The sequence below is a fragment of the Esox lucius genome, chromosome 11, assembly GCF_011004845.1.
Source record: "Esox lucius isolate fEsoLuc1 chromosome 11, fEsoLuc1.pri, whole genome shotgun sequence".
NCBI classification, from domain to species: Eukaryota; Metazoa; Chordata; class Actinopteri; order Esociformes; family Esocidae; genus Esox; species Esox lucius.
Window position 1 is genome coordinate 4,058,041 of NC_047579.1, and position 25,867 is coordinate 4,083,907.

The window sequence follows — 25,867 nt, forward strand, 5'->3', positions numbered from 1 at the left end:
AAGGAAATTATAGAAAAATGTAGAAAATGCGGACACATGAGAAACATATTCAAATTCTTTCCTCCCTTTGTCAGAGAATTACCTATCCAATTACAATATTTTTAAGATATCAATTTTAAGTTCTATTGCATTCCTTGACTGTAATGCCCAAACTCTTGTATTGAAAGATGTGCAGTAAAGTGTCCCACGGTTTCGTACTCAAGCAACATCAACACTCACCTAGTTCCTGGAACAAAAACTATTATTACTAATATTACTGGTGGATAATATTAAAATCAAATTTCAGCATGAACTTTGAAAGAGAAACAAATAGGGTTATACACAAACAGCATGTTTCTGTCAATCATATGAGACCGCACATTTCTGACCGCTGTTCTATAAATCAATCAAATACTTATTATTTAGGGATGGTTAAGTAAAACTCAAAGTGATAGTACTAATAAGGGTGTTTTTATAGCATCATTAAAAAACAGGAATACAGAATTTGGCTCATGCTTTCACTGCCTTTAGGATTCATCAATCCCATCCTTCGTGTTGCATGTTCTGTAAATTGTGTAGATCACAGCAAAAAACATCTATAGTAATCACAGATAATTATGAGTGCTGTTGACTTTTCATACAAGGTAGACTGAAAAATCCCTGTAGTTTCAACATTATAAGTTATAGCTGTAATGGAAGGTTTGGGTTAGGTTTGGGTTAACCATTGATTTCAGCATCTAGTTTTGATGCATAAAAGGAAGTGGATAGAGAAAATAGACAGGCTGACAGGTGTGTAAGGAATGGGGTAATCTAGTGTGTAGGAGGAGTTGAGGACAAACAGAGAGGGATACTTAAGAAGGGATTAAGGGAAATTGAGTCCTAGGATACCAATAACTAAGGATGGTGTTTCTTAGGGCTGTTTGTGTGGTAACCATGATGGTTACCTTCCTATCCAGATGTAAGTAATCCATATTTCTCAGTTCATCAAGTTTGCAACTAAGTTTTTTTTCAGGGCAATTAATTTGTTTATTTTCACAGAATCATGTTACATAACTTTGTCAATTTAACTTTCTATGAACTTAAAAGGACTGACGCTAATGTTTGAACATATAGTGAGTATTTCCAGATATATTGCCCATAGATCCGGACTCATTAAAGTGGTCATGACTGGGTTAGTCCCAGAACCTGGCCCACAGAGGTTTGATTTCTGTCATAGTACGATGTTCAGTCCTACTGTTACGTCCTCTAACCAGACAAGGTTCCACCATGTGTGACTTAAACAGCTACTGATTTGAATTCTGGTAGGTCGTGTAAACGATTGTAAAATGCAATTTGATTAAGGCTTTCCAAGTGACTTTACCTGGTGATAGTGGCCAAGATATATGAGAACAGATTTTTGTAATCTTGAATACATCAAGAAGATAGATCAAGACTCCTTGCAGAGAGATGGGCACGGCAAAGCCTTTGGCCAGAGCTAGGGGTTTAGTCTGGTAAATGTTGCCATAAAATAATATATTTAACCTATTACTGAGGTAATTGTTCCACTTAAAAGGCTTTAGGTAGTTCCATAGATTCAGGTTGCAAGTGATATTAAATTCCTTAATTCTGGATCTCCCTACTAACTGGATTCCCATAGGAATGGCACATTACTTATCAAATGAGAATAATATGACTTGAGATTTGGTTGCAACTCATCCCTATATGGGAAAGACGAAGTTCAACTGCAACAATTTCATTTACACAATAACTGTAATTTAATTCCTGTTTGATTTGACTTCACACCTGTTCTGGCACATCTCACAGAAGGAGCGTGTGGGGGGCTTATCATCTGGAGATTACCCCGACCTGATATCTCCACATGTTTCAGAAACATGTAAAAGAAAATGTATTTAAATAGATGATGTTAGGCATTTCACTATTTCTATCCTGAAGACTGATCAGTATGTGAAAATACAGAAGCGTTCAATTTGCAGTGGTCTCTTAATTTTAAACTCACTCAAAACCTAACTTTTTGACTTTTTTGGAAAGTAAAGTAAAAGATGCAGTGGTCTCTTAATTATTTCCGGAGCTGTATGTATACTCTTAGAAAGGGAGTTCAAATCATATCACTGCAATCCAAAGAGTTTTTTAAAGGGTTAACAGCCTAACAAGCCTTTTGGAATCTGTACAGAACTGGGTACGCCCATTAAAAAGGCAAGGGTTTTGGACTCCCAGGTGACAAAGCAGTTTAAGGTGCTCTCTTGTAACATCAAGCTGATCACTACAGTCTAGGTTTGAGCCTCGACTCTACCGCTACCTGAAGAATGGCTAAAGAGCCCCATGGGTAACATTTTTAACTCCTCAACTCGTGTGTGCATGCATGCATGTTCAATTATTAACACCACTAAACAATGGCCAAGCCAATATAGCTCCATGAGTTAGAAATTCCTGGTGCCACCACTTCTTTAGCTGCAATGATATGTTGTGAGTTCAGTTGCCTGTTGTGTGGTATATAATGAATCATGTTGGTAATTTGCCTTTGCTTATTCCGAAGGCACTTACGTTAGCTTTGTTTATTAATGTGACACCCGGATGGTTCCATTTTACAAGCTTTTCTCTCATACTTAAAGTAAGTTAGGTATGGAGATTCTCCAAAAGATTTCCAACAAATTATTTTGGGATTGTGTTTGCTGGATTTCTGAGAACAACCAAACCACTGTTGAAGGAACTGGATTTTGACCCACTTTAGATTAATTCCAAATAGTCAACAAATTAATGTAATAACTGAATTTAATATGTAAAGAGAGTATTACAGTGTCAAATAGAAATGTTCTCTGGAGATTGAGATGTTGCAAGAGTGAAGATGCATACATAGGTGAGGGAAATGCAAGAGAGACCGAAACTCCTCCCTGGTTTATGTCTCAACTAAAGTTGTGGTGGTTGGATAGCTAACCTAATGGCAACAAGACTAGTCCTGAGGAATAGACAGTCTTATCAAGTAGGGACATATTTCAATCTATGCTTCCTGGCACCATGTTGTAAAACCGTGATCAACTCATGGGTCAAGATAGATTTACATTTTTTGGATTAGATCCAACTTTATTGTCACTGAACAGTACAAGCAGAGAACGATGAGCAGTTAGAATCTAACCAGAAGTGCAAATAGATGAGGGCAGAAAATGTACAAGTATTAAGTATAATGTTAGTTACATGTGGGATGTATAGATGTGCAATGAAGGCAAATGCAAGTACAAATGACAATTCTAAATGTGCAATGAAGGCAAATTAAGGTAGCATGTGCAACTGAAATGCAGGGATTCCCAAAGGTAGACGTACATGTAACAACTGAAAATGTCCTTATCAGACTTTCTAAAGCAGTGTCAGAGTCCCGTAGTACAAGGAGAGTAGTGCATCAAGGTCCCTGAGAGGCAGTACTAGGAGGGTGGGTGTGGTTAGTGTTGGGTTCAGCCGGGTTACAGTAGCTGGAAAGAAACTATTCCTGAGCCTGCTGGTGTGGGAACGAAGAGACCTGTACCGCCTGCCAGATGGTAAGAGGGCAAACAGTTTGTGTCATGGATGTGAAGTGTCCCGCACACCCTATGCAGACACCGCTTGCGCTGGAGGTCTATGATGGTTGGGATCTGGGCACCAGTGATGTGCTGGAGTTCTATGATGGTTGGGATCTGGGCACCAGTGATGTGCAGGGCGGTTTTCACCACCCGTTGCAGGGCCTTCCAGTCGGCCACGGAGCCAAACCACGATGTGGCGCAGTTAGTCAGAATTCTCTCGATTGTAAAAGATAAAAGCATAGGGTGATTAAGGCATGACCTTAGCCCCTGAATACATTTGTAACACAAAATGTAAACATCAGGGCATGTTTAAATAAATAAAAGCATTTATTTAAAAGCATATGACCAGACACACAGTGTACATGCTAGGATGGAAATTGAGTACATAATTATAAATGGCTACACTAGATAGTGAAGAATCATGTAATACTTCAGTAGAATTGTCATATCTCGGTTCCTTCACTGGCAAAAAAAACTATCAAATGTAACTTTAAAACATAGCTGATACATTTCTGGATTGGATGCATAAAAACATTTGGTGATATAGTAAACTATTGTGCAACATTTTCAGGGACCCCTTTTTGCTTCTTAGCACAAATCTAAAATGGATGGGTTAGGGAATACAACATATTTACTATTCTTTCTATCTTGTATTTCAGACTGTCATTCCCAGCAGAGTTCTACTGGTAAGTTATCCTTACCACTCATGTCCTCAAAACACAAAGGTTCATATTCTATCTTACGTTTAATTAAATGTGACTTTTTCACTAATGTCTTTCCAATCCCCCATTCTACTCACTGTTAGTGTGTGGAACCTCTGCTCTCAACTCCAAGATTGTGGGGGGTCAGGATGCTCATAGAGGGAGTTGGCCTTGGCAGGCCAGTCTGCACAAATTTGGCAGCCATTTTTGTGGGGGATCCCTCATTAACAGAGAGTGGGTGCTGACTGCTGCTCACTGCTTCCAAAGGTAATTGCTGTACTGATGGATTCCTAACCTTTAACTACAACCTTTTCAACAGATCCTTCTGGAATGATTTTGCTAAATGATCAAATTGGCTTCCCATGCAGGGTTATCGGCCGATTCCAATTTAAAATACACTGCTCAAAAGAATTAAGGGAATACGTAATCATCACAGTATAACACCAAGTCAATTAAACTTCAGGGATGTCAATCTGTCCAGTTAGGAAGCATAAATTATTGTGAATCATTGTCGCCTGTTTTGGTGCAAATGAAAGTTACATGTGCACTGAAGAGGTTATCCTTCCTGACTTGTCCTTCTCAAGTTTTGTGTTTTCCTTGGTTCCTTGTCACTACTGGTAGCATGAGGCGGTACCTGCAGCCCATTCAGGTTTTCACAGGCAGTCAAGATCCTCCAGGATGGCACATCCATACATGCTGTCACAAGAAGGTTTGCTGTGTCTCCCGGTACAGTCTCAAGAGCATAGAGGAGATACCAGGAGACAGGCCATTACATGAGGAGAGATGGACAGGGGTGTAGAAGGGCATCAACCCAGCAGCAGAACCAATATCTGCTCCACTGTGTGAGGAGGAACAGGAGGTGCACTGCCAGAGTCCTACAATATGACCTCCAGCAGGCTACATGTTTCTGACCAAACTGTCAGAATCAGACTCCATAAGGGTGGCATGAGGCCCTGACTTCCTCTACTGCGACCTGTGCTCAGCTCCGTGCAGCTCGATTGGCTTTAGCCAGAGAACACCAGAATTGGCAGGTGCACTACTGGTGCCCCGTTCTCTTCACAAATGAGAACAGGTTCACACTGAGCACATGTGACAGAGTCTGGAGACACCATGCTGCCTGCAACATCATCCAGCATGACCGGTTTGGCGGTGGGTCAGTGGTGGTCTGGGGAGGCATATCCTTATAGGTTCAAACAGACCTCCACGTGCTAGCCAATGGTACCCATCGGCTGTTAGGTACTGGGATGAAATCCTCAGACCCATCGTCAGACCTTACGCTGGTGTAGTGGGCCCTGGGTTCCTCCTGGTGCAGGACAATGCCCGGCCTCATGTAGCCAGAGTGTTTAGGCAGTTCCTGGATGATGAAGGCATTGATGCCATTGATTGGCCCTCACGTTCCTTATACCTGAATCCAATTGAGAACCTCTGGGACGTTATGAATCGATTCATCTGACGATGCCAAGTAACGCCACAGACTGTCCAGGAGCTCTCCAAAGCCCTGATCCAGGTCTGGAAGGAGATCCCCCAGGACACCTTTTCCACCGGCTCAAACAGGCACGTGGGGCCGTACACACTACCGAGTTGCTTTAAGTTGGAACAGTGATTTCAATTGTTAACTTTTATTTTCAGTGTGCGTTTGAATCTAGCCTTCAATCGGTTGGTGATTTTGATTTCCGTTGACCACTGTTACGTCATTTTGTTCTCAACGAATTACCCAATGTACAGTAAAGATTTAGATCTTTAATATATTTTGTTAATTGAGACCTGACGTCTGATTTAACTGTTCCTTAATTTTTTTGTGCCGTGTATATTTCAATTACGAAGATTTCATTGGAACGATGGGTCTGAGTCCTGCCTTGTAAACCTTTCCTGCCCATGCCTTCTACGCATTTTTCACTAGTTGATATTTGGACATGCCTTATGCCAGGGTTGGGTAGGTTACCTTTTAAATGTAATCTGTTACAGTTACAAGTTACCTGTCCATATATATAATCAGTAATGCAACTTTTTGATTACTCAACCTCAGTAACAATCTGATTACGTTGAATACATTTTACATTACTTTCACATTAAGAGGCATTAAACACAAATAGTGTTATAATGAATTGAACACTTTTTGCAGGATCAATCAATGTTCGAGTTTACATAGTTGGGCAAAAATGGAATTTGCATTTTATGTACAGTGCCTTTGGCAAGTGTTTCTAAACCACTGCTTTCTATTGGGCTACATCTTTACATTACTCACTAAAGGTCTGTCAAATATTCAGTCATTCCAATTAATCCAATAACCCTGATCAAAGTCAGTCTCCTTATTGTAGAAACTTTACACTGGACTTCAAGCAATGTGGATTCTGTGCCTCTCCTCTCTTCCTCCAGACACTGGGACCTTGATTTCCAAAGGAAATACAAAATGTACTTTCATCAGAGAACATAACTCAGCAGCAGTCCAGTCCTTTTTGTCTTTAGCCCAGATGAGACGCTTCTGATGCTTTGTCTTGTTCAAGAGTGGCTTGACACAAGGAATGCGACAGCTGAAACCCATGTCTTGCATACGTCTGTGCGTGATGGTTCTTGAAGCACTGACTCAATCAATCAATCAATCAATCAATCAAATGTAGTTGTCACAAAGTGCTTTACAGAGACACCTGGCCTTAAACCCCAAGGAGCAAACAACAGTGGTGTTGAATTTCTTTGTGAATCTCCCCCACATTTTTGAATGGGTTTTGTTTCACAATCCTCTCCAAGGTGCGGTTATCCCTATTGCTTGTACACTTCTTTCTACCACATCTTTTCCTTCACTTCGCCTCTCTATTAATGTGCTTGGACACTCTGTGAACAGCCAGCCTCTTTAGCGATGACCTTTTGTGTCTTGCCCTCCTTGTGCAAGGTGTCAATGGTCGTCTTTTGGACAGCTGTCAAGTGAGCAGTCTTCCCCATGATTGTGTAGCCTACAGAACTAGACTGAGAGACCATTTAAAGGCCTTTGCAGGTGTTCTGGGTTAATTAACTGATTAGAGTGTGGCACCAGGTGTCTTCAATATTGAACCTTTTCACAATATTCAAATAATCTGAGATTTTCATTAGTTGTCAGTTTTAATCATCAAAATTTAATAAATAAACACTTGAAATATATCAGTCTGTGTGAAATGAATGTATACATTATACAAGTTTCACTTTTTGAATGGAATTACTGAAATAAATCAACTTTTGATGATATTCTAATTTCATGACCAGCACCTGTATGTAAACTAGCAGCAATTTTAAAGGGTGTAGAAAGGGGAATAGATCTATATGGGCAGGAGTATTGAATATTATAAATACAGTGGGGAGAACAAGTATTTGATACACTGCCGATTGTGCAGGTTTTCCAACTTACAAAGCATGTAAAGGTCTGTAATTTTTATCATAGGTAAACTTCACGTGAGATACGGAATCAAAAACCCATGTCAAAAATGTTATAAATTGATTTGCATTTTAATGAGTGAAATAATTGTTTGATCCCCTATAGCAGGTGGTATGGACAGTGTGTGTGGGACCCATTAGTAATGGAGCATCACATTTCCTACCTAGTGTCCTTCCTACCTAGTGTCCTGAGTACTCTCATACATTGTGTCAAGCTTAATTCAGTTACTTTTCATGCCCATTATCTATCAGTCACCTTTATACCTACCATTTCAGGTTATTCACTGGACTTGAACTGCTTATGTTTCAGTCAGAACTGGAAAAGTGGGGGTGTTCTAAAACTTAAACCAGTATACAATTTACAGCTCTTCTGCAGCAATGAAAGTGAATTAAGACGTGAAAGGGGATGCAAAAAATTCAAACCGGTATCCCATCTTTTGTTGCCACAAGCAAAACACAAGCAAAAAATTATGGATTTAGGATAGACAAAAACTTGGCTGGCTACAAGCTTAAGTAGCTACGTTACAGTAAGCCTAAAATAAAACTGTTTACAGTTATATTGCGACTTTCTGGTGTATTTTTGAAGAATGCATCCATGCATGATTTTTGGGGTAATATAGACCACAACCCCTTGTGCAGTAAAAGAGGAGGGTTTTCGCGATTCTCTCGTCTCTAGTAAGCAGCAAGCAAGCAAGTTTATTTATATAGCACGATTCATACATAGAAACATTTCAATGTGCTTTACAAAGAAAAAGAAAACCTGAAAATACAATATTATTAAAAAACAAATACTCAAATGAAAACATCAAAGCAACATCATAATAATAAGACAGAATAAGATAAAACAGGATAAAAACATAGGAAGATATAAAAGCTGTAAGCTAAACAGTGTGGTTAAGTTTAAAGAGAAGTGTTTTAACCTGGATTTAAAAATGTATGTGTTTGGGTCACATCTTTTGATAGTTTATTCCAGTTGTGCGCCGCATAACTGCTAAAGCAGCTTGGCCATGTTTAGTTTGGACTCTGCACTCTACTAGCTGACCTGAGTTTATGTATCTAAGAAAACTGCTTGGTTTATATTCTTCAAACACATCAGAAATGTATTCAGGGCCTAAACCATTGTGATATATAAACTAAAAGCACCATTTTCAAATCTATTCTGTACCTGACTGGAAGCCAGTGCAAATAATTACGAATGGGAGTGATGTGCTCTGTTCTCTTGGTCCTAGTTAACATTCTGAATGAGCTCCGGGTGTTTTACAGTCTTTTTGGGGAGTCCGGTTAAGAGTCCATTCGATTAGAGAGAAAAGCATGGATGAGATTCTCTTGGTTTTTGGGACACCAAGCCCTTGATTCTGGCTATAATTTTAAGATGATAAAATGCTGTTTTGGTGACGGCTTTGATAAGACTGTTAAATGTCAGGTCTGAGTCACTTGGTCCCTGGTTTTTAGGGCCCAATAATCCAACTCTTTACTAATACTAGTTATTTTATTTTTGATCACGACATTTGAGGAGAAAATGTGTTGGGAAGCACTCTGCCAAAGGTTGATGATTTGCATTAGATGCAGCCACCTCCGTCCATACATGAAGCCCTTTTGTGATCCTGCTTTTGCTTTGCATCTCAGAAAATTGTAGTTATCATTGGTTGCTGACCGCATTGAATTTAAGCTAAGAGTTCAGGTGTATAATCAGTTTATTTATATCATTAGCGTTTTGAAAATCCTTCGCTGGTGGCCCTATAATCACAGCGTTCACGCAGCTAGAATGTATTTGTGTGCGGGTGTTCACGATTGCAAACCCCGTGCCTTCCCGTGCCTGTGGCTTTTGCAACGTTTAGAAAATTCAATTTTTGGCCAGCTCTGTAAACTCCAACATGGATTGATCCCACAAAATGTGTTCAATTGGTGATAGGCTATTCCAATGTTTTCTAATGCTTCTTAATATTAAAGTAATCTAAAAGTAATTCAAAGTCATGTGATTACGTTGCTGAGTCTGAGAAATCAAACTCAGGAATCATTACGTCACTGATTACAAATGTAGATGGGTAACTGTAACGTATTACATTTAAAAAGTAACCTACCCAACCCTGCCTCTCTTGTACCCAAAACAGTTGGCATTGCTATTTTCACAATAGCAGGCACCCGAAGCACATCACAGGTAGATACTAGTAGGCCTATTACTGGCTAATAACCTGTTAAAATGTTCAATGGCAAAAGCCATACAGTTTATTGATGCTATTTGTGGTGGAAGTAAGCTTTATAAGCGTTAGTCAGTTAGTCAGTTTCTCACAATGCTTAATAGTGTCTAGCTAAATAATTAAACTTTGCGTGATGTAAATGCGTGACAAAATGACCTAATGTCAAGACAAAATTTTTTGCTGAGGTAGTATGTCCCAATTAGTCCCAATACTGGCATTGCTTACTATATACAAAACAGTAAGTCCTTCACTATCATTGGGGAAGTATGTAGTATGCAATATCTAATATGCAATTTGAGATTCAGCCATTGCATAACTTTTTTTAGATGATTTGATTAAACTTTATTGTCATTGAACAGTATGATTACAGTACAACGAATTGCAATTAGCATCCAACCAGAAGTGCAAATAGAAGAGGGCAGGAAATTGACAAGTATTAAATGTATGTTACAAGTGGAATGCACACCAATCAGCCATAACCTTATGACAACCTGCCTAATATTGTGTTGGTCCCACTTTTGCTGCCAAAATGGCCCTGACCCATCAAGGCATGGACTCCTTTGACCTCTGAAGGTGTACTGTGGTATCTGTCACCTTATCTGGCACCAAGACGTTAGCAGCAGATCCTTTAAGTCCTGTAAGTTGCGAGATAGGGCCACCATGGATCGGACTTGTTTGTCCAGCACATCCCATGGATGCTCGATTGGATAGAGATCTGGGGAATTTGGAGGCCAAGTCAAAACCTTGAACTCATTGTTCCTCAAACCATTCCTGAACCATTTTTGCTTTGTGGCAGGGTGCATTATCCTGCTGAATGCCAGGGAATACCATGAAACCATGAAAGGGTGCACATGGTCTGCAACAATGCTCAGATAGGTGGTACGTGTCAAAGTAACATCCACATGAATGGCAGGACCCAAGGTCTCCCAGCAGAACATTGCGTAAAGCATCACACTGCCTCCGCCGGCTTGCCTCCTTCCCATAATACATCCTGGTACCATGTGTTCTCCAGGTAAGTGACGCACACGTACCCGGCCATCCACATGATGTAAAAGCAAACAATATTCATCAGACCAGGCCACCTTCTTACATTGCTCCGTGGTCCAGTTCTGATGCTCACCTGCCCATTGTAGGCACTTTCAGCAGTGGACGTGGTCAGCATGGGCACCCTGACTGGTCTGCGACTACACAGCCCCACACGCAACAAACTGCAATGCACTGTGTTCTGACACCTTTCTATCAGTACCAGCCTAATACTTTTTCATCAATTTGAGCTACAGTGGCTCGTCTGTTGGATCGGATCACACATGCCTTCGCTCCCCAGGTGCATCAGTGAGCCTTGGCCGCCGGTTGACTGCTTTTCCTTCCTTGGACCGCTTTTTGATAGGCTCATTTTTCAACTTTGAGGACAATGTTCACTTGCTGCCTAGTATATCCCATCCACTAACAGGTGCCATGATAACGAGATTATCAGTGTTATTCTCTTCACCTGGCAGTGGTCATAATGTTATGGCTGATCGGTGTATCAGTGTTATTCACTTCACCTGTCAGTGGTCCTAATGTTATGGCTGATCGGTGTATAGATGTGTAATGAAGGCAAAACAACCGTAAACAGGGTCCGTGATGAAGGAATACAGGTACGGGCAGTAATAAACATACAGGTGTCTGTGGTGAAGGAATACAGGTACGGGCAGTAATAAACATACAGGTGTCCGTGGTGAAGGAATACAGGTACGGGCAGTAATAAACATACAGGTGTCCGTGGTGAAGGAATACAGGTACGGGCAGTAATAAACATACAGGTGTCTGTGATGAAGGAATACAGGTACGGGCAGTAATAAACATACAGGTGTCTGTGGTGAAGGAATACAGGTACGGGCAGTAATAAACATACAGGTGTCCGTGATGAAGGAATACAGGTACGGGCAGTAATAAACAAACAGGTGTCCGTGATGAAGGAATACAGGTACGGGCAGTAATAAACATACAGGTGTCTGTGATGTGAGGGAGAGCAGGCGTTGGCTTCACTGACATGGCTGGATGCTGTGCCAGAACATGACAGCAACCTGTCCAGAACACTTATGAAGTGCTTTTTTTCACATTGTCGTGAGCTATATTCTTTTTTCTTCCTGAAATTTGGGCCAGCAGCCAATAAATCAAAAGCAGATAAAATGTAATCGGCTAAAAGACAGTTATAGGAAAATAATGGACCTAATGGTATTTTTAGCTTTGCCCTTACATTGGGCAACTTAACCTGCTGATTGAGATGTTTGCACTGCCTTGATGTAATGGTGAGGTGGCGGACAGCCCCGTCATCTCCTGCTTTTCCTTCCATCCATGAGCACATCCCGGACTCATCTCTGATTATCACTCACACCAGGTCCCTATTCAGTCATTAGTATATGTTTAAATGTTGCTCCTCTGCTCCCCTCACTTGTCGGTCATTGTTCCTTGTTTCGTGTCAGTGGTGTGTTTTCATTTTGTTTCAATCTTTCTTTTCGATTCAGTTTGTGTAAGGGCTCGGTGTTCTTTTCTATTAAAAAACGAACATGGACTGCCACTCTGCCTTTGCCTGGTTCCTCCTCTCCACCACTACGCCATCCTGACACTTGATTTGCTTGTTGTAGTCATCCTACAACATAACACTTTTTTTAAGATGGTCACACAATGAATAATTGTGTTAAGGTATAAACATTTTATATATACATTGTTGATTTGATGCTTTTGGTGAAGCCTTTGATATACTGTATGTGTATATAATAAAATATGGGATATATTATCAAACTGTTAATTGGATTATATTTAAGTCCCTAACACTTCCTCTAGACATTCACATCTTAGGTCAACCCTACCTAAACTTTGCACAAGTGTTCTGTTCCTTGAGTTCTACCTTTTTGCAGAATCATACTAGAATGATGCTTATCAATGATGATGTGAACCCTAAACTGTAACTCAATTGAGACATTTCTACACAATGCTATCATTGATTTTATATATTTTTTTCCTCAGCACTAATAGATTCCGTTTGGTGGTCTACCTTGGTCGTCAGAACCAGCAGGGTGCCAACCCTAACGAGGTGAGCCGGAGAGTCACTAAGATCATCCGCCACCCAAACTACAGCTTTATGACAAACGACGACAACAACAACGACCTGTGTCTGCTGAAGCTCTCCTCCCCGGTGTCTTTTACCAACTACATCAGGCCAGTCTGCCTAGCTGCACCAGACAGCACCTTCTTTGCAGGCACTACTAGCTGGGTCACTGGCTGGGGCACCACTAGCAGCAGTGGAGGTGCACAGATATATAGCTTGATTTAGCTATTCATGAATGTCAATCATACATTTGATAAAGATTCTCTTGAGTATGTTGAGGAAAAGGGTTTTGTTATATGTTTGTCTTTCGCCAGTGCCCCTGCCCTCACCACAACCTCTACAGGAGGTGTCTGTGCCAGTAGTGGGAAACAGGAAGTGTAAATGTATCTATGGAAGCACCATCACGGGTAACATGATCTGTGCTGGACTGTCAGAAGGAGGAAAGGATTCCTGTCAGGTAAATTATATTGTGTATCTTGTTTGTTCAATACAGTGGATTAATGTGGTACATTTGTAATCTGTCTGGGGTTAGGACACATTTTATCTATCCTAGCCTCCAGGCTGTGCATTGCGAAAAGAAAACACTGATGACAGTTGCTAGCCATTTAAACAACAGTAACCGTATAAGCACTTACTTCAAATACACAGTCTCACTCCAAGCTCAGGTCAAATTGAGCCCTCTCCATGTATTCAGTGCCGGCTCTAGCCTTTTGGGGCCCCTAAGCAAAATTTGATTTCGGGCCCCCTCTTCCCTAGCAGTCGGGGTTCCCTAGTTGTCAGGGCCCCCTAGAACCAGCCCTGTGCGTATATACTATGTTCCAATCCTCTCCGCCAGGTTATAAGCAAGTTTTCGCTCATTTCGTGATGTAAACCCAAAAGGGATCCTTCAGTTTTTTTGGGGTATTACTCTTGTAAGAGCCATAATGTGAGAATGTAATAAATTACATCATGGTTAATTAGTGAAAGGAAGAGAGAGCTGCGTTAGGCTCGGACGCATATAATTTTTTTACCATGTCATACAAAACCTTTTTTTGTCAGTAAACATTGTTCAACTGAATAACATCTCCTGTCATTTGCGTCAGACTAAAATAACTGTGCCTACAGCTCATTTATGGCCTATCGTGACATCCTGAAAGTAGGCCATTACATTAGTAAAAAAACTGCTCGTAAGTAATTAGCAAGAACGAATGAATGATGGAGGGATAGAGGCCATTTTACACAACCAGTGCATCTCAAAGGAGAAGTCCTCAATGCAACTTTTTCGTATGAAAGAAAAGAAAAAAAAACATGGAAAGGTTAGAGAAAGGATTGAGAACCTTTAAAATACTAAAATCTCTCATAGCTCACCAGATGTTTTTACGTGTATTACAGTTGATGAAACTTATTCAAGATGCTGTAGAAAGGAAATCTAAAAGTAGGAGCAAGCTAATTGAAATAGCTTTGGAGGTTAAACTGTGTAGTCTTATTGGAGCCATGAGGTGAGTATTAGCTCGGATAACTGATAAAAGGACCGAAGTTGGAAGAGTGTTAGCAATGTGCAAAGGGTGCAAGAGTGTATGCACAATAATTTCCCTACTCTTGCAAGAACTCTGTAACCAAGTAGAAGATCTTCTGCCCGAGAAAGAAAAGGGTGCAGATCTATACAACAGGCTTGAGCCTAAAATTTTGTCTATTAGCCAGTTTAAAGAAGAAACAAAAAAGTGGATATATGCCTTGAGTGACAGTAAAACAAACAGTGAAAACAGAGCAAGAGAAGAAGAGGTAAACCGCATTCATGATGATGTTAATGATGATGTCCTTAACATCATCATGAAGTTGTGCTAATTAAAAAATTCTAATTCAGTTCAAGTTTATTAGTCAAATGTACTGAATGTCACAGCGTCATCCAGCACAATGAAATTCATTGACATGGCATCCAACATCTACGTTGTAAGAATGATGAAAAAATATATTGCAATAAAAAAAGTATAATATACATAACACTGTTAAACTAGCAGACATTTTAAAAGACTACCCTAAACTACCAGCCAATGGGTAATAGTATTGAATATAATAGAGATGGCAAGTATGGCAAAAATATAAATAAGTAAAATAGCAGTAATTTAGGAGTAGGATTGGGAAAATGCACAATATGGGTAGAAGTATGGATTATTATGGACACATGAGTGTACTATGCTTATGAATGCACATGAAAGGGAACACTCTAGTGTACATTGAAAGTACCTAAAAAGACATCAGAGCATCTGGAATGTTCATGTGGGATCAATATGTTAATGAGTCTGGAGGTGCGTGCCCCAATGCTCTGGTAGCATCTACCAGACGGCATCAGTGTGAAAGGACAAAAGCCTGGGTGGCTGTGGTCTTTGATGATGTTCCTCCAGCATTGTGTATGTTAGATGTCGTCCAAGGAGGGGAGATGGCAGCCCATGATGTGCTCCACAGACTTTACCACCCTCTGGAGGGATTTGCGGTCCATAGCAGAGCAGCTGCCGTACCAGGCAATAATGCTTTCAATGGTGCACCTGTAGAAGTTAGTGAGAGTTTTACATGCCAAACGTCTTGAGTCTCCTCAGGAAGTAAAGACGTTTTTGGGCAGTTTTCACAACCGAGTTCGCTTGCCTAGATCAAGTGATGTCATCCTTGATGAACACACAGAGAAACCTGAATTTGTAGACTCTCTCCACTTGTTCCATTGATGTGTATGGGTGCTTCCTGAAGTCCACAATCATCTCCTTAGTCTTGCAGATGTTTAGAGGGAGGTGGCCAGGTTCTTTACCTACTCTCTATAAGTCTGCGGATGACACAACCATCCTTGGTCTCATCTCCACCAACAATGATGAAACCAAGGATGGTTGTGTCGTCCGTGAATTTAAGGATGGTGTTGGAGCTGTGTGTGGCCACACAGTCATGCGTGAATAAGGAGTACAGAAGGGGACTGAGTACGCAGCCCTGTGGAGCTCCAGTGCTCAGGGTCAGTGCAGCCCATTCTCACCACCAGGGGTCTGCCTGTAAGGAAGTCCAGGGATGTGTTAAGTCCGAGAGTTATGGAACAAGCTTGGTGGGCACAAAAGTGTTGAATACAGAGCTGTAGTCCACAAACCGCATCCTCACCTAGGTGTATTGCCTTTTTCCAGGTGTGAGAGGGCGGTGTGTGTCGTCAGGGCGATGGCATCGTCCGTAGATCTATTGGGGCGGTATGCAAATTCAAAGGGGTCCAAGGTGTCAGGAAGGGTGGAGCAGATGTGAGTTCTGACAAGCCACTCTAAGCACTTCATGGTGATGGAGGTCAGTACTACAGGGCGGTAGGCGTTCAGGCAGGTGATGGAAGGTTTCTTCAGTACAGGGATGATGGTTGTCTGTTTGAAGCAGGAGGGGACTACTGATAGATTCAGGGAGAGGTTGAAAATGGAGGTGGAAACCTCCGCTACCTGGTCGGCGCACCCCTTGAGGACACGGCCTGGAAAGCCATCTGGCCCAGGTGACTTCCCAGGATTCACTTTTTTAAGAGCCCTCCACACATGGGCCATGGTTGGGACAGTTTGTAGTCGTCCTGGGCCTCAGCAAGCCTCACTGAAGGAATTGTGTCGGTCGCCTCAAACCGTGTATAGAAGGAGCTGAGCTTGTCAGGGAGCGAGGCGGTGGGACAAGCATCACTGCTATTCCTCCCTTTGTAGTTTGTGATGTGTTGCAGTCCACAGAAGATGCATCAGGCGTCACAGCTGTCGTAGTTTGACTCCAACTTATCTCTGTAATCTCTTTTTCCATCTCTGATAGCCTTCTGTAGGTCATACAGTAGGGAGAACAAGTATTTGATACACTGCCAATTTTGCAGGTTTTCCCACTTACAAAGCATGGAGAGGTCTGTAATTTTTATCATAGGTGCACTTCAACTGTGAGAGACGGAATCTAAAACCAAAATCCAGAAAATCACATTGTATGATTTTTAAATAATGATTTAGCATTTTATTGCCCAGCGGGAGTTAACCGTAAAGCAGAAAAAAAAAAAAAGGTTAACCATACCAACACAAGAATAGTGATATCCAAATACACATACAAAAATTTGGGAAAGATGGCGCAATGCAGCATTTGACATCAAAGAAAGGAGAGGACACAGAGCAAGATTTGCTGAACTTGTTATCTTCATTGACTGTCAAGCAAAAATAGCTATGGATCCTCTCTTTCGAGACCTCCAAGACAGTTGTACATCTACAGAGGGAAGAAGCAGAGAAAAAGGAAAAGTTCTCAAAAGTGGTGTGAAGGGAAGCAGCTTCGCAACCAATGTGGCAGTAGAGAATAAAATGCAAAATGCAATGGCAAGGCAGCCTGGCCCATTCAAGGCAGCTAATGCCTTTTGAAACACTGTCTTTTCTGTCAAAAGAATCACCCATTGGGAAAAAAAATGAAAATCACCCATTGGAAAGTTTAAAGAGCTAGCAGAAGCGTGTTGAATTTCTGAAGATAAAGGTGCTATGTTTTGGGTGGCCATCTTCGCACGAACTGGCCATCTTAGCAAGGCCATCCTGGCAAGAACTGCAAGAAAAGAATCCTGTGCAAACAATGCTCACAAAGACATTGTTTGCACCTCACTCTTCATGAGGTCTCATGTACTCAGGCGTCTGTTTACAGGAAATAGTTGGTTACACTGGGGCCAGAGAGACTGTCTGTTAGCAATTGTGCCAGTGAAAGTGAGATCAGAACCACGGGGTGTACCACCCAAAGATAAGGAATATTTGCGTGGTCTATGACTGCACAGCTTCATTTATGATTCTGCAGATATGATGCTGAATGTTCAGTTACTGCAAGGTCCTGACTTCACCAAACATGCTCATTGGTGTCTTGGTGAGGTTTCGTGAAGTTACTATAGTAGTAAATGAACAGATCTGTTAACCCTATGGGATAACAGTAGGAGCATGGCTGCATCGTTCTTCTGATGCTAATGAGAACGTCAATGGCACAGCATCATACCTTGTGTTGGAGAATAAGCTAAACCAAATTCCTTTTTCCTTTGTCATGGGGAAGGAAGGCCCCATTTAAACAGGTCACTATTTCAAGACTGTAAGTTAACTGCAGCAGATGTAGCAGTGGAAATGTACTAAGTTAAGAACATGAAGGAGTGTGAAGCATGGATAAAGAGACCGCAGTTTCTGTCACAACCAGAAAGTGAATGGCCACCGAGACCAGATGATGTGACAAAAATTATTCAAAACAATCCAGGTCAAGAACATCACAGTGAATACTATCATAGCTGAAGAGATTTCTGACCCTGTGAACAAAATCCAATACTACTCAGGTTGGAGTTGACTAAAAAGATCGGTTACATGGATTTGGAGGGTCAAGGAAACATTGATCCACTTGAAAAACCAAAGAAAAGAGTTACAATGCACCATCATTCATTCAGAAAAAACCCCAGACAAAGGGTACTTTTGCAATGGCACATGGATAAGTACAAAGCTGCTATGGCAAGGAAAACACATTAGAACAGCTGATGATTGCAGAAGCATATATTATCCGATACAGTCAAGGTCAATAGTTTCCTGAAGAAGTGAAGGCTCACCTCAGTAATCTGCCTGTCGAGAGAAATGGTCAGCTGTACTGGCAGTGCACATAGAAGTAGCGGACAGTTTTGACACCAGCTCCTCTATCAACACATTGTAGCGTTTTATCAGCAGAAGAGGTGAGGTCACCATCATGTGTTCCGATAATGGCACACATTTTATCAATGCAGAAAATGAGTTGCGAGTGGCCATTGAAACCCTAAATCAGTCACACATAGAAAAGGTTATGCAGAAGAAAGGCATATGGAAGTACAATAGCCTAGCCGCCTCTCATCGAGGAGGGGTTTGGGAGGAGCAAATCCATACCGTAAGGAGGATCCTTAGTGCCCTAGTGAAAGAACAGACCCTGAAAGACAACAGCCTTCAAACTCTCGTGTGAGGTTGAAAGAATAGTTAATAACCGACCAATTACAAGCCCATCAGATGATCCACGTGATATAGAATTTTAACACCCATCCATTTGCTGCTGATGAAGGTACAGCCCAACATGCCTCAAGGAATTTTCAAGGATCAGAATGCTTGGAGACAGCGGTGGCAAGTGCAATGTTTCGCAGATTTATTCTAGGCCATAGCAAGCAAGTTTATTTATATAGCACAATTCATACATAGAAGCAATTCAATGTGATTTACAAAGTAAAAATACAAGAACATCAATACAACATCATAATAATAAAAAATAATAATAATAAGAAAAATAATAAAAATGGGATAAAAACATAGGAAGCTATAAAAGCTGTAAGGATAAACAGTGTGGTTAAGTTTAAGTGCTCATTCATAGGCACGTGAAAAGAGTTTTTTTTTAACTAGGATTTAAGAATGTATACGTTTGGGGCACATCTAAGATCTTCTGATAGTTTAATCCAGTTGTGTACAGCAATACTGCTAAACGCAGCTTCTCCATGTTTAGTTTGGACTCTGGGCTCTACTAGCTGACCTGTGTTCATGGATCTAAGAGCCCTTGCCAAGTGGATGGTTTGTCTTAAACCTTCCCTACATGTAAATCGATCAGCCATACCATTATGACTACCTGCCTAATGTTGTGTACGTTCCCCTTTTGCCGCATAAACCGTCCTGACCCGTCGAGGCATGGACTCCCCTAGACCTCTGAATGTGTGCTATGGTATCTGGCACCAAGATGTTACCAACAGATCATTTAAGTCCTGTAAGTTGCGAGGTGGGCCCTCCATGGATCGGACCTGTTTGTCCAGGACATCCCACAGATGCTCGATTGGATTGAGATCTGAGGAATTGGGAGGCCAAGTCAACACCTTGAACTCTTATGTTCCTCAAACCATTCCTGAACCATTTTTGCTTTGTGGCAGGATGCATTATCCTTCTGAAACAGGCCAATGCCATCAGGGAATACCGTTGCCATGAAAGGGTGCACATGGTCTGCTACAATGTTTAGGTAGCTGGTACGTAGCTGGTAACATCCACATGAATGGCAGGACCCAAGGTTTCCCAGCAGAATATTCGACATAGCATCTCACTGCCTCCGCTGGCTTGTCTCGTTCCCATAATGCATCCTGGTGCCATGTGTTCTCCAGGTAAGTGACACACATGCACCCGGCCATCCACGTGAAAGGAAAGGAAACGTGATTTATCAGATGAGGCCACCTTCTCCCATTGCTCGGTGGTCCAGTTCTGATGCTCACATGCCCATTGTAGGCGCTTTCGGCAGGGACAGGGGTCAGCATGGGCACCCTGACGGGTCTGCGGCTACACAGCCCCACACGCAACAAACTGCAATGCACTGTGTGTTCTGACACCTTTCTATCAGTACCAGCATTAACCTTTTCAGCAATTTGAGCTACAGTAGCTCATCTGCTAGATCGGACCACACGGGCCAGCCTTCACTCCCCACGTGCATCAATGAGCCTTTGCCACCCGTGACCCTGTCGTCAGTTCATCGCCTTTTTTCTCTTGGACCACTTTTAATAGGTACTGAACACTGCAGACCAAGAACACCCCACAAGGGCTGCAGTTTTGGAGATGCTCTGACCCAGTCGTCTAGCCATCACAATTTGGCCCTTGTCAAAGTCACTCAGATCCTTACACTTGCCCATTTTTCCTGCTTCTAACACATCAGCTTTGAGGACAGAATGTTCACTTGCTGCCTAATATATCCCACCCACTGACAGGTGCCATGATAACGAGATTATCAGTGTTATAATGTTGCAAACTAGTACATGGAACAAATAAGTAGAAAGACTGTGTTAAACCACATTAACCATGCCTTTCAACAAGCGTGTAGGGACAGGTATCTTAGAATTTAATATCCAATAGAAAGTTTTGTGATTCTTGCTCTGTTGTGTATGGAAAACCATACACAATGTGTTTCATAATCCTGTTAAAATGCAATCTAAGTGATACTGTGTAATTACGTTAATTCTTAGGGGGATTCAGGAGGCCCGATGGTGAACAGAGTGGGTACTCGCTGGATCCAGTCTGGCATTGTGAGTTTCGGAAACGGCTGTGCCCAGGCAAATTACCCAGGAGTGTACACCAGAGTGTCCCAGTACAAGACCTGGATTAACAGCCAAATCACCAGTGACCTGCCAGGCTACGTCACCTTTTCCTCCAGTGGTGTAGATTCTGACCTCAGTTTCAAATGCAGAATTTAAAAAAAATAAATGGTTGCGAAGCAAAGTTTCTTGCAATGTCTACTGTAATATAAATAATAATAATTACTTGGAATTCTTTTTAAAAACCTTGCCAATTCTACTGCTAATGATACTGTTTTGTAACATGATTTCAGCTTGTACTATGGAAGTGATTCATTTTAAAGTGTTAATAAAAGACATTATTTCCTTGTTACATTGATATTAGACGGCTAGCTTTATAACAATACAATACTCGTCTATTACAGACATCCTGAATACATATTTGTTCAACATATTATGGTACCAATTCACCCAACAGTTCAAAACTTTAGGAATTTCCTTGTTTCCATCAAAACATACATTAAACACATTTGAATAGGAAATATAAGAACATTTATGAGAAGTACAGGCATTAACAAGGTTAAAAATAATGAAATAATAATAATTGTGTCCTTCAAATGCCATACCACAGGGTATGGCATGCCGTTGCAAAATGGAGTGATTTTCAAGATCCCTTTAACCCTGTACAAATCTCCCACTTTGCCACCACCAAAGCCCCCACCCATCACATTCTTCCACGCTGCCGGAGGGTGTCAAGCACTCCTCCGGCATCTTTTCATTTGGTCTGCATCTCATGAATGTTCTTCTTTGTGATCCGAACACCTCAATCTTAGATTTGCCTGTCCATAACACTTTTCCTATCTTCTTCTGTTCAGTGTCTGTGTTTTTTTTGCCCATGTTAATCTTTCCTTTTTATTGGGCAGTCTGATATGGGCAGCATTCCAAGTCACTTTTTCACTGTTGTCGTTGAGACTGGTGTTTTGTAGGTACAGTTTAATGAAACTGCCATTTGAGGATGTGCGAGGCATCTGTTTCTCAAACTAGACTCTAATGTATTTGTCCCCTTGCTCAGTTGTGCATCTTCAGTTTCTTGGCAATTACTTGAAGGAAATAGCCTTAATTCTCAGAACAAGAATAGACTGACGAATTACAGAAGAAAGTTGTTTGTTTCTGGCCCTTTTGAACCTGTAATTGAATCCACAATTGTTGATGCTCCAGATACTCAACTAGTGTAAAAAAGGCCAGGATTATTGCTTCTTTAATCAGCACAAAAGTTTTCAGCTGTGCTAACATAATTGCGAAAGGGTTTTGTAATAATCAAGCGGTCTTTTAAAATTATAAATTTGGATTAGCAAACACCCCATGCCATTGGAACACAGGACTGATGGTTGCTTATAATGGGCATCTGTATGCCTACTGTGGGGAGAACAAGTATTTGATACACTGCCGATATTGCAGGTTTTCCCACTCCCAAAGCATGTAGAAGTCTGTAATTTTTATCATAGGTACTCTTCAACTGTGAGTGACGGAATCCCCCCAAAAATCCAGAAAATCACATTGTATGATTTCTAAGTAATGAATTAGCATTTTTTTGCGTGACATAAGTATTTGATACATCAAAAAAGCAGAATTTAATATTTGGTACAGAAACCTTTGTTTGCAATTACAGAGATCATACGTTTCCTGTAGTTCTTGACCAGGTTTGCACACACTGCAGCAGGGATTTTGGACCACTCCTCCATACAGACCTTCTCCAGATCCTTCAGGTTTCGGGGCTGTCGCTGGGCAATACGGACTTTCAGCTCCCTCCAAAGATGTTCTATTGGGTTCAGGTCTGGAGACTGTCTAGGCCACTCCAGGACCTTGAGATGCTTCTTACAGAGCCACTCCTTAGTTCCCCTAGCTGTGTGTTTCGGGTCGTTGTCATGCTGGAAGACCCAGCCATGACCCTTCTTCAATGCTCTTACTGAGGGAAGGAGGTTGTTGGCCAAGTTCTTGCAATACATGGCCCCATCCGTCCTCCCCTCAATACGGTGCAGTCATCCTGTCCCCTTTGCAGAAAAGCATCCCCAAAGAATGATGTTTCCACCTCCATGCTTCACGCTTGGGATGGTGTTTTTGGGAGTTTTGACTCTATTTTCGTCTCATCAGACCACATGACCTTCTCCCATTCCTCCTCTGGATCATCCAGATGGTCACTGGCAAACTTCTGACGGGCCTGGACATGCACTGGCTTGAGCAGGGGGACCTTGTGTGCACTGCAGGATTTTAATCCATGACGGCGTAGTGTGTTACTAATGGTTTTCTTTGAGACTGTGGTCCCAGTTCTCTTCAGGGCATTGCCTGGCTGATCCCTGCCTGGCTGATCCCTCACCTTCCTCATGATCATTGATGCCCCACGAGGTGAGATCTTGCATGGAGCCCCAGACCGAGGGAGATTGACCGTCATCTTGAACTTCTTCCATTTTCTAATAATTGCGCCAACAGTTGTTGCCTTCTCACCAAGCTGCTTGCCTATTGTCCTGAAGCCCATCCCAGCCTTGCGCAGGTCTACAATTTTATCCCTGATGTCCTTACAGAGCTCTCTGGTCTTGGCCATTGTGGAAAGTCTGTTTGATTGAGTGTGTGGACAGCTTTCTTGTATACAGGTAACAAGTTCAAACAGGTGCAGTTAATACAATGAGTGGAGAACAGGAGGGGAGTAATGAGTGGAGAACAGGAGGGCTTCTTAAAGAAAAACTAACAGGTCTGTGAGAGCCGGAATTCTTACTGGTTGGTAGGTGATGAAATACTTATGTCATGCAATAAAATGCAAATGAATTATTTATTTTTGTTTTATATTTTGTTTCTCACAGTTGAACCTCTACATGCTTTGTAAGTAGGAAAACCTGCAAAATCGGCAGTGTATCAAATAATTGTTCTCCCCACTGTGTGTAGACATCCTATTAAAAATCAATCAGCCATTCATATTTATTTATAAATTGTTCATTAGTACGTACTGTATATCCACACTTGTGCTCTTTAGCAGGTTACAATACATATTTTTGAGTCTTAGTCTTGAATTAAGACTACATCTTCTCAGCACTGTTGTGCTTACAGTTGCTATGCAAATACACCTACTTAAACAGCTATGAAGCTAATTATCCAAATACCTTTGGTACCTTCAAATGTGGAGTATACGCATAAAATGTGTTTTAATTTCTAAATGGTTTGTTTCTTCAAATTTAAGTTAACAGTCTACATCTTTACTGCATAGTCATTGTTTTATTTCAAATCCAGAGTGATAAAATACATAGCCAAAAAAAACAAAAAATGTGTTAATGTCCAAATACATCTTGAAGTTCACTGTATTTGACCCAGGTGTGTTGTGCATAATACATCAACATTTTCCTGTTTCAGTTTTCAAACAATCTAGGGTAGACAATCATGGTTAACATCCACAACAATGCCTCACTACAAAGGACTGTCATAAGTTTCTATGATGTTCACTGATGGAATAAAGTACAGAATCTCTGAACATTTCTATGACATTCAACTTCAGTCATCTGTGACAGGGCCACAAAAGCCCACACCTTCATATTAGTTTGTATACCTTAGTCAGACATTGTGTACCCGTTGGTGATGGTGGTGGAACTGCCTACTATCATATTTCAAAGCGCTTTATATTTATTATTTAACTAATACAGCTAGAAACTGTCTTTTCTCAATTTGAACTTGAGCAGTGGAAATGTAAATATTTCTGGGAAAGTGAGAAGGAAATGAAGGTCACCCTGCCCTCAGACCCACCAGGGTTCCTTTTATCCCTGGTGCCTATGTGATGAATAGTCCTCTGCTGAAGGTATATTAAGTATACATGAACATGTCCTCATGAACATGGTGTGGTCTCATCCATAATTCCATTAAAAATTGTCTGGATTACTGTTATGCTCCCCTGTCTGGTTTACCCTGTCTGGTCAGCTACAAAACCAAAGGTAGTGACCATGATTAGACATGGTCAGGGGTTATCTGTATGTTTTAGAATAGGTTTTAAGGTATTCCCTTAATTTATATTTCACATAATTATATGTAACCAGTCTCATCCAGACGATCTGCATTGTGTTCTTAGTAATTAAATTGAGGTGTAGAAAGGAATGACAATGCACTGCGTCTGCCTGTTTTCTGTGCAACTCTGTTTAGATGAATACTGGTACAAATCAAAGGACATAGCACATTTCTTGTTGACAGTTGCCTCTCCTCAGTTAAATTCAAGAGAAACTGAGGAGAAAAGGCACAGTCTTCCCCAATCACGTGATCACGATAACACAACATTAGAAAGGTTTATGAAGCTCTCAAAATCCATCAAATAAAAAGATTTAGTACATAACACATAAAAATAAGATAAATAAAATATGAAACATGTTAACCTGTTACATATGCACCCCACTACATGTTGGAAATGCTTAAAAATTATTTATCCAGTAGGTCCCTTAGACACTGGCTTTTGAATTATCCCACATCCGAGAACTTAGCGATATTGAGAGGCAGTTTTTCTCTTTTGTGCCACCAGCCTTTTGATTAGCCTGCCAAAGAACCTGAGGGCTGAAACTTTGTACTTTTACCCTGTTTGTAGTCAGTTTCTGTCAGTTTTATTCTTATTCTTTAGTCATTAACGTAATATTTTGGTCTTACGTCATGTGTTTTAAATTTGTATTGCTTTTATTTTTATATAACCATCTGTAATTGAAATGTGCTATATAAAATAAAGATTGATTGACTGATGAAATAAACCAATCGCTGGAGCTAGTCACAGATTACTGCATGAAGTTAGCATACATAAAAGGAAGTGGACCGATAAAAAAGATAGGCAGACAGGTGTGTAAGGAATTTCTTACATAATGTAGTTTCTGGGTGGAGTTAAGAAAAAAACCAGAGGGATATACTTAACAACAGAGTTAGAGTCCTAGGATACC

General features: G+C 41.0%; 1 protein-coding gene across 1 annotated transcript; it reads left to right on the forward strand.

Moving 5' to 3' along the window:
- Nucleotides 1-773: 773 nt before the first annotated feature.
- On the forward strand, nucleotides 774-21,206 carry LOC105030396 (serine protease 27-like). Its single transcript, XM_010904245.5, has 6 exons — nucleotides 774-937; nucleotides 4,187-4,213; nucleotides 4,333-4,495; nucleotides 12,838-13,118; nucleotides 13,234-13,376; nucleotides 20,871-21,206. The coding sequence occupies exons 1-6, from the start codon at nucleotides 880-882 to the stop codon at nucleotides 21,096-21,098; spliced, it is 900 nt and encodes a 299-aa protein (XP_010902547.2). The 5' UTR covers nucleotides 774-879; the 3' UTR covers nucleotides 21,099-21,206.
- The last annotated feature ends 4,661 nt before the right edge of the window (nucleotides 21,207-25,867 follow it).